The sequence below is a fragment of the Orcinus orca genome, chromosome 1, assembly GCF_937001465.1.
Source record: "Orcinus orca chromosome 1, mOrcOrc1.1, whole genome shotgun sequence".
In the NCBI taxonomy this organism is placed as follows: Eukaryota; Metazoa; Chordata; class Mammalia; order Artiodactyla; family Delphinidae; genus Orcinus; species Orcinus orca.
In genome coordinates, this window is record NC_064559.1 from 129,902,216 (window position 1) to 129,919,142 (window position 16,927).

General features: G+C 33.1%; 1 protein-coding gene across 4 annotated transcripts in view; it reads left to right on the top strand.

Moving 5' to 3' along the window:
- The window catches only part of ARHGAP29 (Rho GTPase activating protein 29), a 75,590-nt gene that overhangs the window by 37,593 nt on the left and 21,070 nt on the right, over positions 1-16,927 (top strand). For all 4 annotated transcript variants that reach the window (XM_033433097.2, XM_033433112.2, XM_033433104.2 and 1 more), the window contains 9 exons: positions 3,070-3,166; positions 3,534-3,606; positions 5,747-5,795; positions 6,225-6,362; positions 7,259-7,323; positions 7,750-7,860; positions 7,965-8,045; positions 8,249-8,437; positions 9,176-9,313. In XM_033433097.2, the coding sequence (XP_033288988.1) occupies positions 3,070-3,166; positions 3,534-3,606; positions 5,747-5,795; positions 6,225-6,362; positions 7,259-7,323; positions 7,750-7,860; positions 7,965-8,045; positions 8,249-8,437; positions 9,176-9,313 (941 nt within the window). The remainder of the gene's footprint in view (positions 1-3,069; positions 3,167-3,533; positions 3,607-5,746; positions 5,796-6,224; positions 6,363-7,258; positions 7,324-7,749; positions 7,861-7,964; positions 8,046-8,248; positions 8,438-9,175; positions 9,314-16,927) is intronic.

Here is a 16,927-nt window from a genome sequence, read left to right on the forward strand (position 1 = left end):
TGCCTGTTTCTATAAATAAAGTTTTATCGGAAACAACTACTCTTATTTGTTTATGTTTGGCAACTTTATACAGAGTTGAATAGTTGCAACAGATTGTATAGCCTGAAAAGTCTAAAATATTCACTATCTAGCCCTTTACAGAAAATGTTTTCCAACCCCTGCTAACCATTAAACTGGATGAAAAGCCAAATCCTGGTGAATTGTCATTATCTATTGATAAAGTTTTAGTAGTAAAGAAATGCTGAATTAGATAGGATGGTAGCTTTAAGAAGAAATATGGTAAATTTAATTTTTTTCCTGTAGAAAAGATTTGGGTATGTTGTTAGTAGCACAAGAAAAAATGTCAGTTAGTAGGAGATAGTGAAGTTATGAGGGAGGAGTAATGGTGGTAAGGGTTTTGGAGAATGCGGGAGAGAATGGGAAGATTTATTATTGGAAAGGAGCCAAAGACTTCTTTGAAACACTGGACAGGAGCAAAAAAATGAAAGGATATTAGAAGTATAGAGCTGTTAGAGCTGTTTTGAAGTAGAGGCAAGAGCCGTAATAGGAATTTTCATTAGATGGCTGTAACCTCATTTGAGTAGGGATGAAGGTAACGATTGAAGATGGTTCAAATAATTGTCTTTTTACTACTTAGAATTATTTCACTACTTACAGTTATCTCACAGTCATGTTTAGTGCTTTGAAAAATGCATTTATAGGAGAAGAAGAATAATTATAGAATTTTGCAAAGTGTTATAAAGTATTTTTTTTTTAAAGTCTAACAGGTTAAAGTTGGGAAATAGGAGTAGGCTTTACATTTTTGCTGGTATTACATTATAAATTACATTTAAAGTCTACTTTCAAGTGCAGTTTTAAAAACAGCATTATTGAGGTATAATTGACTTAAAATAAACTGCACATATTTAAATTAAGGGTACAATTTGATCAATTTTGATATGCATACTCTTGTGAAACCATCACAATCCAGGTAATGCATGTCCCTTTGTCATCCCTCCCTTCTGTGCCTCTCTGCCACCACCTTCACCAATATTTATATGTTGTGTTTTCATTTTCATTGTATTCAAAATACTTTCTAATTTCCCTTTTTCTTCTTTGATCCATGGTTTATTTAGAAGTGTGTTAGTTTCCTAATATTTGAGGATTCTTCCAGAGATTTTTATAATTTAATTCCATCTAGTCACAGAACATACTTTACCTGACTTGAATCCTTTTAAACCCATTGAGACTTGTTTTATGGCCCATAATGTGGTCCATCTTGGTAAATATTCAGTGTGTGTTTGAAAAGAACATGTATTTTGCTGTCATTGGGTAGAGTGTTCTTTAAATGCCAGTCTCGTTAAGGTGGCTGATAGTATTGTTGAAGGCTTTCACATCCTTTACTGATTTTCTGTCTACATGGTCTGTCAATCATTGAGAGGGTTTTTGAAATCTCTGTCTGTAGTTGTGAATTTGTCATTTCAGTTCTATTAGTTTTTGCTTCATGCATTTTGAAGTTGTTTATTAGGTGCATAAATGTATAAGATTGTGTCCTCTTGATGAATTGAATCCATCATTATAAAATGACCTTCTTTATCTCTGGTAGTTTCCTTTACTTAGAAATCTTTGTGTGTTTTTAGGCAGTAGGCTTGGGGCAGTTGTAGAGCTCACCATGTTTGTTTCTTGTCTGTTAGGATTTTTGTTCTGTGTGGCCTGATAGCTAATGTCATGAAAACTGCTGTTTCGTATATTTTGTACAGATTTCTTTTAGTTGTTTCAGATATATAAGCCTGTTTTTCCATCTTGACCAGAGCAGAAATCAAAAAATATTTTAAAAATTATTTATGGCGGTTCTTAAGTTTTTCTTCTTGTTTGTATCAGGGATATTTAGAAGAATCTGATTAAAGGTGTGGACCTTACCCCCTCATATCTACAAAGGCATGTAAAATCTTGGTTGTAATTTCATGAGGCTTCCAGGCTTAAGGTTTAATTCATCCCTGCTTAGGAATCCTGGCTTTTCAGGAAACATTTTCAACCCTAGTTGCACATTAGAATCACCTGGGAGAGCTTTTGAACAAATATATGTGCTTCACCAGGCCTCTGAAATCTGAATCTTTGGTGGTGGGACTCAGACTTTGTTTCTAAAGCTGCATAAGTAATTCTGACGTGCAGGCAAGCTTAAGAACAACTATGTTTTAAAACAAAGGATAGCTTCCTCTCCACTTGGTTTCTCTCCTTCCAGTTATTGGCAAGGATCCTAGGGAGGGTGGGTTACAGGGAGCCGGTTGCTCCTTAAACTCAATCTGAGTAGAATGAGTTACTTTAAAAAATTTACCTATTCAACCCTCAGATTTTGTCTCTGTAGATTGTATCTGGGCTTTTAACAAAGGTGCATACAGATGAAGTTATGATAAGAAACCTTTTTCAGTTATGTTTCATAATTTTAACAAAATGCAAAATGTTAGACTGTCCCTGTGATAAACAAAAGACAGCTATGTATCAATTAAAATGGACCTCAGAGCCCAAGACCCTATAAGAAATAAGGATATAAATAAATAGGAATTAAAAAATTTTAAAGCTTTGTGTGTTTTTAATTGGTATGCTTTGTATATAGGTTTTATGCTATGTCAAATGTATATGTGATTTCAAATATTGGTAATTTGTAGTGGAAAATGTGCTTCATATTGACTTAAGTGACTTAAACAGTGCATTTAGCTATTTTTAAAAAATGCCGTGAAGCAATAAGCAAGAGAAAAAAATACGGAGCACTCTTAATGAGAGAAGGCTGGTGTAACATGGACTGCGTGACTCAAGATCAATTGATTTCACATTGAGTCACTTTTTAGATGTGTCAAATTATGTAATGTGTGGAGCAGTCAGGTTGGAATGCTGGCTACTTTTATGCAAGGTGATTCTTTTGTATGATTTCTTTAATGAACATCATATTTATTTTGTGTATTAGGCTTTTCAGTTTCTGAATCTTCTAATGCTTCTAGTAGTAATGATGGATTTTAAGGGATAAAATGACTTTGTATAAAACTAGTTTAAAGTATTTTCTCCTCATTTATTATAACCAACTTTTCCCTAAAGCTGTGAACTTCACAGAAGTAAATGAAGAAAACAAAAATGATCTCTTCAGAGAAGTGTTTTCTTCCATTGAAACCTTGGCCTTTACCTTTGGAAATATGTAAGTAGAGGACTGTTATTTAAAGAAATTAGGGCCTAGATGTCTCATTGAGAGTATGTCACAATAATTCAGTACATAAATGCAAAGTAAAGTATTAACTAGCATGAAATATTATCACAACTTCAGAAAAGCTACATTCTGTGTTGCTTTACTGGTGTATTTGGAGGTGTTTATAGCTGTTTAGAAGCAACATCCATTTGCAAGTGACCATGTGGTTTATGTGGATAGATTCCTAGCAGTTTATTTCTAAGGTTCTTACTTTTAAAAAATTTAACCTAGATGACATGTTGAATGTAAAGCTTGTGACAGAGCAATGTCATGACTTGTTTATTTCCATTTATTTTTTTTTTTAAATTCCCCTGGATAGCCTGACAAACTTCCTCATGGGAGATGTAGGCAATGATTCATTATTGCGACTGCCTGTTTCCCGGGAAAGTAAGGTAGGCCAAGTTTGTATGAAAGCAAAGATTTTAATGTTTTTAACTTAATATTTTAATAATATCCTAATCTTAATCTCAGCATTAGTCTTTGATAGTTGTTTAGTTTAGAAAAAAAAAAAACAGCTCAGTTCATTTTAAATATGATAAATTATGGTCAGTTTCTGGACCAAAAATTTAATTGTACTTTTGAAGTGGAACCATCATTTAAAAAAAAACATAGCTGGTAATTTTATAGTGTCTTATGTAATGAACCTATATGTCTATGGTCCAAAATTTTAGTAAGTAATTCATAGCTGTTTTTCCTTCCTGACATTGTCGCAGATTTTAAGACTGGTAGAAAAATGATGCAAGAAGTAAAGAGGGTGTTAATCTTTTCACACATCCTACAGTTTGTTTGTTACCATGAAACACTTACTAACAGAACTGAAGGTCTGAATTCTCCCTGAGAGCATCCTTATAAGTATGTTAGAGAATTGATTCCTAACTGGAAGAAAAATTGTTATGAAAATAAAAGAGCATTAGGAATGTATGTAGAATATTGCTTTAAAGATTTATACTAATTGTAGTAGTAATATTTTCATTTGACTAAAATTTCTTCACCAAATGCAAGGTATTTAAACAAACTGCATTAGGGACATACGTTGATCATTTCCTGTTAAGGATTTCCGAAAAGGATTGGAATCCAAAAGGATTTCAACAAATATTTGGAAATGTACCAAGTACCTGTTATTATATCAAAATAATATAAAAACTACAGATCTTTCTTAAATAATACAAAATATGAATGACTATTTAAGGCATTTGTTATATGTACTATAGTACTTAGAAAACAATTGTGACTACTTCTGAAGTCATCCATTTGGTGACTGAAGGACTAAAGAAGGATAGTGTAGAAACCATATCAGAATGATGAAGAATTTTAAGATCTTTAAATATTTTGCTGTTATTTATGATTTTTCCTCAATTTCATATTTTCAAGCTTGCTGCTAATTTAGAAGGTGTAATAAAACATTATATCAGTGTAAAAGGGGTCTAAACAATTTAAATTTTAGGTGTAAATCGTATCTCCTATTCGTGTACTTCTGTTTGTGCACATGTATACTAATTCTTAATAGGATAATACTTTTTCCTTTTTGCAGTTTTTAATTTACCCTAGAAATTGAAATCTAAAAATCCATGATGATATACTACTAATAAAATTACTTTGTTCGATGAAGAGTTTTGAAAAATATCTTTTAAAATAATAGTTGCCATTTATTTAATAGTGCTTAATAGATAACCATGCACTGTGCTAAACCTATACCATCTTAATCCTTAAAATAGTCTTATGAAGTAATGTTCTTATCCTCATTTTATAGAAGGGCAAACCAAAGTTAAATGAGTATAAATACATAGCTCAGTGTTACACAGCTACTAAGTGATAGAGCTTGACTTCAAACCCAGGTTTTACTTGATTCCTGTTGCATTGAATTCCTTCATACTCCGTATTGCCCAACTAAATATAAACTCTCACAATTTCGGTAGGTAACCTTTTCCTGCACTGTCCAATAAGGTAGCCACTTGTCACATGTAATTCATTAAATTAAATTTTTAATTCTCATTTAAGTTAGCCACTTTTCAAATGCTCATATAGCTACATGTAGCTATTAGCTACCTTACTGGACAGTGCAGATATAGAACATTTCCATCATCATAGAAAGTTCTGCACTAAGCTGTCCAGTGGACCTTCAGAGACAGCTTATCATATAATGAAATGGTAAAAGATGGCTGAAAGAGAGAGGTCTTTGTCTTCTATTTAGATAGCAGTCTATTTAGATTGCTTCTATAACTTGCTGACTAATATTTTTGAGATCTGCAGAATTTAAAGTTTTGAATGGATTCATTAATGTTAACTAATGCTGTTAGTAAACAATGAGGTTATTCATTCTTGGACCTTGAGAACTGCTGTTGTAAAAAGCTATATAATTCTTATTAAATATTCTGGCATTTAAACAGATTTCTCAGGCCCTTTGAGTTCTAAATGCTTGAAATTCTTTAGTAGGAATTATGTCAGAGTAACAAATGAGAGTGAAAAAATTTTGAAGCAAAGTTCTGTTATCTTCTGCTCTAATCTTAAATTTGTTTTCTTCCGTGTTTTAAGTCTTTTGAAAATGTTTCTGTGGAATCAGTGGACTCATCCAGTGAAAAAGGTAATGCTTGAGGTACTTAAAACTTTAGTCAAACTTTTTACAGTTACTTTTGATAAATGTTTTGGATTACTTAATCTCTCCTTGCTTAGTAACCTAAAGTATTCATTTCAGACATAAAATGAATGATGTGTGAAGTTTTACATATAAAACTTAAGGAAAAAAACCTGCTAGAGTAGATAGATAATGGATGATAGAGACTGATCAAGAATTATATAGGGCTTGTAACTTGATGAATAATAGAAATACATATTTATTAAAAAATATAATTTAAAACTATTTTCAGTTTAAACTGTGACCCTTTAATTATGAATTTGTCACATATTTTTTAACCAGTTTTCATTGAAGAACATCTTAGTATATGAATGCTTCTTTGTTTAGAGTTATGAGCTCATATTTAATGTATACTTACCTTGATATTTTTATTTTCAGGAAGTTTTTCTCCTATAGAATTAGACAGCATGCTGTTAAAGAACACTAACTCTATAGAATTGGCTTTGTCATATGCTAAAACATGGTTAAAATATACCAAGAACATAGTTTCATGGGTTGAAAAGAAGCTGAGCTTGGGTGAGTTGCCCTTTAGGGCATCTGATTAACTTTGGAACGTAAGAACTGAATTGTTTGTGATTCATGTTCTACAGACTATAAATAATATGATTCCAAATTAGTAGCTCTTTCATTGTAGTGCATAAAATCATTGCCCATTTTTCTCTTCTTAAAATAGGAAAGACTCTTCTTACAGTAAATATACTTATTGAACATTGATGTGGACCAACCACTAGATCTGGGGGCACCAAGACAGATAGTATACTGTCTTTGCCTTTAAAGAAGTCATACTCTAGTGGGTGAAAAGAAATGCAATCAGATAATATGGTTAAAGGAGACAAAAACAACAGTAGCTGTCGGATCAGAAGGCAGTGGAAACATATAAGGAACATCTTAATAGCTAATATTTTCCCAGTGTTTTACAGTTGACAAAATGCTTTCAACATCCATTATCTCATGTAATCCTTACCAAAACCCTGGGAAGTAGGCAAGACAAGATTATTATCCCCATTTTACAGTGGAGGCAAATGAGATGGGTTTTGCCTAAGGTCAGCAGATTTGCCTAAGATCATATAGTATAGGGTATGTATAGAATTTACCCAAAGCCTATGCTCTTTCCACTACATTATTTGCTTTTAATAGGGAATGCCCATCAGATTCACCTGAATAGCCTTAGAAATAGATAATACACAGGCCTAGGTCCCATTCCCCAAGAGAAGTGAGATCTAATCAAGTGCGTTTTGAAAGTTTCCCAGTTGATTTTGATGAGTACTACCAATTAAGAATCATAACTTCATATCATGTTGCAGATTAGTATTTGTGATCACTTTTTAATTGGGGGATTACAAATAATTTTAGAGTATGGGGGGGGGAAATAAGTTGAATTTACCTTCTGATGCCTTCTTTGACCTTTTCAGAATTGGAGTCCACTAGAAATATTGTCAAGTTGGCAGAGGCAACTAGAACTAACATTGGACTACAGGTAAGTGGTCAGTGAACTACTAGGGTCCTCTGCCAAGAGATTACTCAGATGAGCGCCTTGCAAAATCAGATTAAATTTTGTACTTAACATAGGAAAGAGCTTACATGCTAAATAACCTTTTTACTGACAAAATAAAATCTTTTTAAACTTATAAGGATACCCATTATGAAGAAACTAGGAAATCCACAGTTTTATATGAATGTTGATTAACTTGTTAGCTACTAATTTTGCTAACGAGGTTTAGAATAACTTCGTTAATTTTCTTCAGTATTTTTCTCATATGGTCATATTTATGAATAGTCATTTTTCTGAAAAAAATCTAAGCTTAAAAATTTCTCTTTTTGAAGAGGTTTGGTGGGGGTCGGGGGGATCTAGAACTCTAGTACATTTCTATTGGAAAATTTACTTTTCAATTTTAAATTCTAGGAGTTTATGCCACTGCAGTCTTTATTTACCAATGCTCTTCTTAATGATATAGAGAGCAGTCACCTTTTACAACAAACAATTGCAGCTCTCCAAGCCAACAAATTTGTGCAGGTAAAAATTTATAAATACAATGTACTTAAAAAAAAAAAAACAGCAGTATACCTTTAGAAAACAGCTTTTTTCTCTCTTTCTTTTTTTAAAAATACCCTTGCCAGCCTCTACTTGGGAGGAAAAATGAAATGGAAAAACAAAGGAAAGAAATAAAAGAACTTTGGAAACAGGAACAAAATAAAATGGTTAGTATTATAGTAGAGTTTCATCTATTTGTGAACATCTAAAAATCATCTGCAGTCTATAAGCATCTACCCTGGGAAGATGCATATCTTCCTCTATAGTTTATCTAAAATTCAGTCTTAACTATCTTGCTGAATATGCTAAAGAAACCTGTACATTAGGATTTTTCATATTCTTTATTTAATACTCTTTTTTTTCTGTGTAGCTTGAAACAGAGACTGCTCTTAAAAAGGCAAAATTGTTGTGCATGCAACGTCAAGATGAATATGAAAAAGCAAAATCTTCCATGTTTCGTGCAGAAGAGGAGCATCTGTGCTCAAGTGGTGGATTAGTAAAAAATCTCAACAGGCAGCTAGAAAAAAAGCGAAGACTGGAAGAAGAGGCTCTTCAAAAAGTAATCATCTTTTTTGTTATTTGTTATTATTGAATTAGCACTAATCTGCTAAGGCTTTGGTTCTCAAACTTTAACCTGCATCAGGACCACCTGGAAGGCTTGTTAAAACAGACTGCTGGGCCCCATCCCCAGAGTTTCTGATTCAGCAGGTCTAGGGTTGGCCCCAGACAACCTGCATTTCTAAGTGCCCATGTGCTGCTGCTGCTGCCGGGGATCCACACTCTGAGAACCACTATGCTAAGAGATTTTTGTTTATCTTTTGAATTTTGGGGGTTGTTTGTGAAAGATATATCTTAATATTTTTTACTTGATTGTTCAGAAAGTTCACCATTTAGGCAACTGTGTGTATATGCGTACTTATTCTAATACCTGGTAGCAAGACTAGGCTGAAGCTTTGTGTTATTTATGAAATATAATTGATAAATTCTGTAAGAAGATGTATAGAAAATGGTAAATATAAATAGAAGAGGCTATTAAATAGAAGTGGATGTTGATTTTATAGACAGTGTACTAATTGTAAATCATACTTGACTATTGATAAAAGACAAGTGTCCTTGAATTGCTGACCAAAACAGAATATTTCTTTTTAGAAATATTCTACTTAAACTATAGAATATTTCAGAACTTTCATGCATAAGCCTTTTCAATTATTTAAATCAAGCCGTACTAGAGTAAGCATTTGTTTTAAAATATAGATTCAGTGAACCAGTGTCACTTTTTTCTCTGATACTCCTGAAGGTAGAAGAAGCAAATGAACTCTACAAAGTTTGTGTGACAAATGTTGAAGAAAGACGAAATGATCTAGAAAATACCAAAAGAGAAATTTTAACACAACTCCGGAAACTCGTTTTCCAGTGTGATCTTACCCTTAAAGCTGTAAGTAATTTCTTCAGTATTGTAAAGAGGAAAAAATAATCTATATATCTGAAGAAGGGAGAGGAATGCTTGATGAGTCATGATTCTTATGGGATTTAATTTCTGAGATTAATGGAAAGTTTAGACTTTAAAAGTCGACTCTCAGTTTTTAATACTGGTATGTGGTTTGAGTTTCATTTTTTTTATCTGGCTCTCCACTCCATGGATTGATGATTTGTTCTGTTAAAACTGAAGTCTGAGAGTTTGAAATTGCCTCTATGCCCCTGTCTTTCTTGGCTTGGTTGACAAAATGGATTTAATCCCTGGAACTTCTATAAGCAGTATGAGATCTTTCTTCAAAATTTGAGTAAACTAATAAATATTGAAATTGAACCCAATGGTTTATTTGAAGACAAAGCATCCTGTTCTCAAGTGTTTTCATTTGCCTCTTTACCATGGTTTTTATTTAAAAAAAGTATGTGCAAAATACAGTCAGCCCTCTGTATCCACGGGTTCTACATCAGTGGATTCAAGCAACCATGGATTGAGAATATTCAGGGGGAACGATTTTCCTGGAACTTCCAAACAGCAAAACTTGAATTTGTCCTGCGCTGGTAACTATTTACATAGCATTTACATTGTATTTACAGCTATTTACATAGCATTTACATTGCATTATTATAAATAACCTAGAGATGACTTAAAGTATACAGGAGTTTGTGCATAATATATATGCAAATACTATGCTGTTTGATATAAGGGACTTGCACATCCGTGGATTTTGGTATTCATGGGTGGTCCTGGAAACAATTCCCCTCAGATACTGAGGAATGACTGTACCTTTTCTCGGTGTACATTTCACGAGTTTTAACACGTATATAAATTTGTGTAACCACTGCTGTCACAGTCAGGATTCAGAACAATTCCATCACTCCAAAAAAATTTCCTCATGCTGACCCTTTGTAGTCAAACTCTCCACCCATCCCTTATCCCTGGCAAGTATTGATCTGTTCTCCATCTCTGTAGTTTGGTGTTTTCCACAATGTCATATAAATGCAATTATAGTATGTATCTTTTGGAGATTGGCTTCTTTACTCAGCATAATGCTTTTGAGATTCATCAATGTTATGCATGTATCAGTAGTTCATTTCGTTTTATTGCTGAGTTGTAGTCCACTATATGAATGTACCACAGTGTTTATCCATTCACCTGTTGGACAATTGCATTGTTTCCAGTTTGGGGTGATTAGGAATAGAGCTACTATGAATACTTATTTACAGTTTTTTGTGTGACTATAAGTTTTCACATTTCTGGGGTGAATACCTAGGAGTGAGATTAATGGGCGGTATGGTAAATGTCTGTTTAACTTTATAAGAAATTGCCAAACTGTTTTCCAGAGTAGCCATAACATTTTTCATTCTAACCAGCAATCTATGAGAGTTCCAGTTGTTCTGCATCCTTGACAACACTTGTCAGTTGTTGTTTTTATATTTTGCTGTTCTTAGATAGTGGTTTTAATTTGTGTTTTTTAGAATGACTTATGATATTGAGCGTCTTTTAAGGGGCTTGTTTGCAATCTGTGTTTTGCCTATTCTTTTGGATTGAGTTGTTTGTTTTCTTATTGTTGAGCTGGCATATATTGTCTTCCAGTCTGAAGCATATCTTTATTCTTTCAGCAGTGTCTTTCAGGGAGCAGAAAGTTTTAAGAAATTAAGTCTAACTTAATTTCTTCCTTTATGGGTCATGCTTTTGGTATTATATCTAAGAGTGCTTCACCTAACCCAAGATCGCAAACACTTCTATGTTTTCTACTAAAACTTTTATAGTTTGACATTGAGAAATGATCCATTTTAAGTTAATGTTTTTAGAAGGTGTGAAGTATAGGTTGAAATTCATTTTTTGCATATGGGTGTTGTATTAAAATTATATCCACAGGACTTTAATTTATAGAGGTGACTGAATGTTGACATGGAGAGGTCAATGTCATTGAAAAATGAATTACTTAGATTTCCTGAGAGAAGAGAACACACTATGCCACAAAGGGCCATAAAGGTACCAGGTTTGGTGAAGCAGAAGCAGGAGTGAGGGGAGAGTTGAGTATAAAGCCTTTATTGGGGTTTCTGGGGAAAGGCAAGGTAGGACAGGATAAGCAATAAAGGATTGGCTCGTTTGTGTAATTTCAGTGGGCTTTAGGGAATAGGGATGGTGTGCAATTGCTTGGTACCTGGCCCTGGGATGAGTTAGGGTAAGGGGAAATATTGGCTTGGTGTGTGAGAGTTAGATAGAGATGGTTGGAGTTGCATATGAAAGACATGCATGTTCCCCGGCTAAGAATTGGCTAGCATTGGGAGGAGCAATCTCTCCCCAGCCAGCAAGCTTTTTAAGATATTAAAACATCATAAAATACAGAAAATTTTAAAAAAAAACATGATTAATACAGATGTCCACTTGTTCCAATACTGTTTGTTGAAGACATTGTGCCATCGCCATTGAATTGCCTTTGCATCTTTCTCAAAAATCAATTGACCATGTTTTTGTAGTTCAATTTCTATTTTCTGTATTTTGTTCCATGGATATATATGTGTCTATTGTTTTGTCAAAACACTACTGGGTTGATTACTGGTGTTGTCTAGCAAGTCTTAAAATCAGGTACTTTGAGTGTTCCAACTTAATTCTTTTCAGAATCATTTTGAGTGTTTCAGATCCTTTGACTTTCATAAAAATGTTAGAATCAGCTTGTCTGTATCTACAAAAAAATCTTGCCAACATTTTTATTGGAATTGTGTTAAATCTTAATCAGATTAGGGAGAATTGACTATATACATAGCATCTTAACTATGAGTTTCCAAGCCATGAACACAGTATGTGTCTCCCATTTATTTAGGTAAATGATAGTTTTAATCAGCATTTTGTAGTTTTTAACATGTAAGTCTTTCCCATGTTATGTTAGATTTAAGCTTATGTATGTAAGTGTTTATTTGGGGGTCTGTTGTGAATGTGATTGATATAAATAAATACATACATGATTTATGTGTACATGTGTATATGTATCTATGCATGCATACATACACACACTTATTTAATTTCAAATTCACTTATTCATTGTTAGTGTTGAGAAATACAAATGATTTTTGTATGTTGATTTTGTATCTTGCAACCTTGCTATAAACTCACTTATTAGTTCTAGGAATGTTTTTTGCAGAATCATTGGGGTTTTCTACATAAAAAATCACATTGTCTGCAAAGAGGGACAGTTTTCTTTCTTTCTTTCAAACTATTCCTTTTTTTCTTTTTTCTTATTGCACTGGCTGGGACTTACAGTTCATTGTTGAATAGGAGTGTGAGAAAAGACATCTTTGCCTTATTCTTGATCTTAGGAAGAAAGCAGTCTCTCACCATTAAACATGATGATAGCTGCAAGTTTTTTTAAAGATACCTTTTATCGGGCTTCCCTGGTGGCGCAGTGGTTGAGAGTCCGCCTGCCGATGCAGGCGACACGGGTTCATGCCCCGGTCCGGGAAGATCCCACATACCACGGAGCGGCTGGGCCCGTGAGCCATGGCCGCTGAGCCTGCACATCCGGAGCCTGTGCTCCACAGCGGGAGAGGCCGCGACAGTGAGAGGCCCGTGTACCGCAAAAAAAAAAAAAAAAAAAAAAAAGATACCTTTTATCATGTTAAAGAATTTCCCCTTTTTCTAGTTTGCTGAGAATTTTATCATGAAGATCTTGGATCTTATCAAATGAGGGTTTTTTTGCATCATTTGACTGATGTGATAATATAATTTTTCTTCAGTCTCTTAATATGATGGATTACATTTGATATTTGAGTGTTCATCTAGCCTTGCGTTCTTGGGATAAGCTGCTCTTGGTTATGATGCATTGTTCCTTTTCTATATTGCTGGATTCAATTTGCTAATATTTTGTTGAGTATTTTTTTTCTTCTCTGTTAATGAAAGATACTGGTATTATGTTTTTGTTTAGTTTTTTTCTTATACTGCCTTTGTCTGGTTTTGGGGTCAGGGTAATTTTGGCCTCATAAAATAAGTTGGGAAATGCTCCTTCCTATTCTATTTTCTGGAAGAGATGGTGTAGAATTGGTGTTATTTCTTTAAATGTTTGGTGGCATTCCCTGGTGAAAGCATCTGGGCTTGGAGTTTTCATTTTTGGAAGATCTTTCACTATGTATTCAGTTTCTTTTGATATAAGCCTATTTGAGTTAGTTATTTTTTTTTTAGGTGAATTTTGGTATTTTGTGGAATTAGGTCCCTCCCTTTCATCTAAGTTGTTGTATTTATGTGCGTAGAGTTGTTCATAACTCTTATCCTTTCAGTGCCTCAGTGGGCTGTAGTGATATCCTTTCTTTCATTCCTGACTGGTAATTTGTGCCTTCTCCTTCACTTCCTCTCTCTGGTTAGTCTGGCTACAGGTTTATAAATTTCATTGATCTTTTCTGAGAAACAGCTTTAGATTTCATTGGTTTTTCTCTAGTTGTCTTTTTAAATTTTTATTTCTGCTTTTTATTGTTTCTGTTTGCTTTGTGTTTATTTTGCTATTCTTTTTAGTTTCTTAAAGGTAGAAGCTTAGGTTTCATCAAGATCTCTGCCTGTTTAATACAAATATTTAATGATTTAAATTTCCCTCTAAGCACTACTTATCTACATCCCACAAATTTTGAATTTGTACTTCCCATTTTTATACAGTTCAAAATATTTTCTAATTTCCCTTGAAACTTCATATTTTACCTGTGGATATTGTAGAAGCTTGTTATTTAATTTCTAATTATTTGAGGATTTTCTGGATATCTTTCTGATATTGATTTCTAGTTTAATTCTGTTATGGTGAAAGAAATACTTTGTATGATTTTAATTCTCTTAAATTTGTTATGGTTTGCTTTATGACCCAGGATATGGTCTATCTTGGTGCTTGTTCCATGTGTGTGCACTTGAAAGAATGTGTGTTCTGTTGTTGGCTGGAGTATTCTGTAAATGTCAATTAGTTCCTTTTGGTTTATGGTGTTATTTATTTCTTCTATATCCTTGATGATTTACTTTTTATTTATGTCAATTATTGAGAAAGGAGTTTCAAAGTTTTCAATCTACTGTACATTTTTAATTCTATCAGTTTTTGCTTTATATATTTTGAATCTCTCAGTTGCTTATATATTAATGATTGTTATATATTCTCGGTGAATTGATCCTTTTATCTTTATGAAATGTCTCTTTTTATCCTGGTAATTTTCCTTGCCTTTTAGTCTACATTATTTAATATTGATAGAAGTATTTAAGTTTTATTATTTTTAGTATGGTATATCTTTTTCCATTTGTTTACTTTTAATCACTATATTTTAAATGAAGTTCTTATATAGCATATTTTCAATGTTGATTTTTAAAAAATCTATCTTGATGATCTCTATCTTTTAAGTGAAATGTTTAGACCATTTATGTTTAATGTAAATATATGTTAAGATTTAGGCCTACTATTTTTTATTCGTTTTCTATTTGTACCTTATGTTTCCCTTCATCTGTTTCCCTTTTGCTGCCTAATTTTGTATAAATTGATAGTTTTTTAGAATTACATTTTAATTCATCTATTTATCTATTAAAGATTTAATCTGTTTTATTTATATACTAGAATTATATTTTAATTTATCTAAAAGGATTATCTAAATTTTATCTCTTATATACATTTTAATTTATCTATTGGATCTTTGATTATATCTGTTTGTATAGTGTTTTTTGTTTAAATGGTTGCACTATATATATATATATATATATACCTATATATATGTGTGTATATATATATATATGAACTTTTCAGTCTACTTAGAACTAATATTTTACCAAGTTCAAGTGGAATGTAAAAACTATACCACCATATAAGTTCCTTTACTCATTTTGGGTTGTGCTTAATATATGTATATTACATCTATGTACACTGAAAACCTCACCAGACAATCTTATAATTTTTGTTTTCAAAAGTCTCATATTTTAGAGAAGAAAAATAGTCTTTACATTTACCCAGGTATTTACCATTTTTGTTATTATTCTTTCACTCCAAAGTTCCATCTTCTCTGTGGTATTATTTCTCTTTTGTCTAAAGAACTTCCTTTGCCATTTCTTTTGTAGTTGGTCTTCTGGTGATGAATGCTCTTGGTTGTCTTTCATCTGAGAATGTCTTTACTTCTTCTTCATTCCAGGATATTTTCACTGGTTATAGAATTCGGTTTTTTTCTTTCAACACTTTAAAAATGTTATTCTACTGCCTTCTGGCATCCATAGTTTCTAATGAGAAATCTATAGTCATTTGAATCAGCGTTCCGCTATGTGGCATGCATTGTTTTTTGTTTTGCTTTGGTTTGGTTTTTTGGCTGCTTGCAAAAATTTTTCTTTATCTTTGGGTTTCAGCAGTTTGATTACAATGTATTTGGGTGTGGATTTTGTTGGGTTTCTCCTATTTGGGGTTCCCTGAACTTCTCGAATCTGCAAGTTTGACTTTTGCAATATTTGGGAAGTTTTTGACTATTTTTTCTTCAAATATTTTTTTGTAACACACTCCCCTCTTGCTCTAAGACTCTAAAGACTCAAATGTCAGACGTTTTGTTATTATCCCACAGGAATGTGGGACCTATTTTTCCCCCAGTCTTTTTTTTCTCTTGTTCTACTGATCTAGCTTCAAGTTCACTGACTCTTTCCTTTGTTATCTCCATTTTTTATACCGTCAATCCAGTAAATTTTTTGTTTTGGATATTATATTTTTCAGTAGTAAAATTTCCTCTTGTTTCTTTTTTATATCTTCCAATTCTCTGCTGAGACTTCAGTCTTTCCACGTTTTAATATTGTTGGCCCTTCTTGAAATCGTTATAATATCTGCTTTAGTCTTTATCTGATAATTCAAGTAGCTGAGTCATCTCAGGGTTGGTATCTGTTTATTATCTTTTCTCTTGTGAGTCACTGAGATTTTCCTGGTTCTTTGTGTGACAAGTAGTTTTGGACGATATCCTAGACATTTGCAATATTACCTTATATGACTCTGGGTTTTCTTTATAACCTATATTGAATGTTGATTCTTAAAAAGTTTTGCAGGCATTTGATCTAGCTAGGTTCACTCTTCAACTCCTAAGGGCTCCCTTCTATGTTTTCTGGCTGGGAAACTGTAGTCAACCTAGTCTGCTGCTTTAAGAGCCAAGTAGGGGAAGGATAAAGAGAAAGAAAAAACAGGAATTTCAGACCCCTCACTCTTCAGACCACAGTTCATCTACTTATAGAGAATTCCCCTCTGCTTATAGAGAAGAGTTTTTAGATGTCTATTCTGCTGCTACTGCCATCACTGCCACTGCCACAGGACTCCATCTTAGGGCTTGGGTCTTGCTTGGGGGCTGGGGCAGAAGAGAAAACAAACATACAAAAGAAACCAAAGGATTTCCCCCACTCTTTCAGTCACATTTATTTGAGTAGGAGCTGTGTACTAGCTGGGAAACACAGTAGCAGAAAAAAAATAACAGGAAGCATACCACTAATTGGTATGCTTTGGTACTACATACCTTGATTTGTAGTTTATTTCCACAGTCTACCTGCTACCATTTACTTTTCAGAGCCCTCAGATAGCTAATCCATGCATTCTGTCAAGGGTTCTTA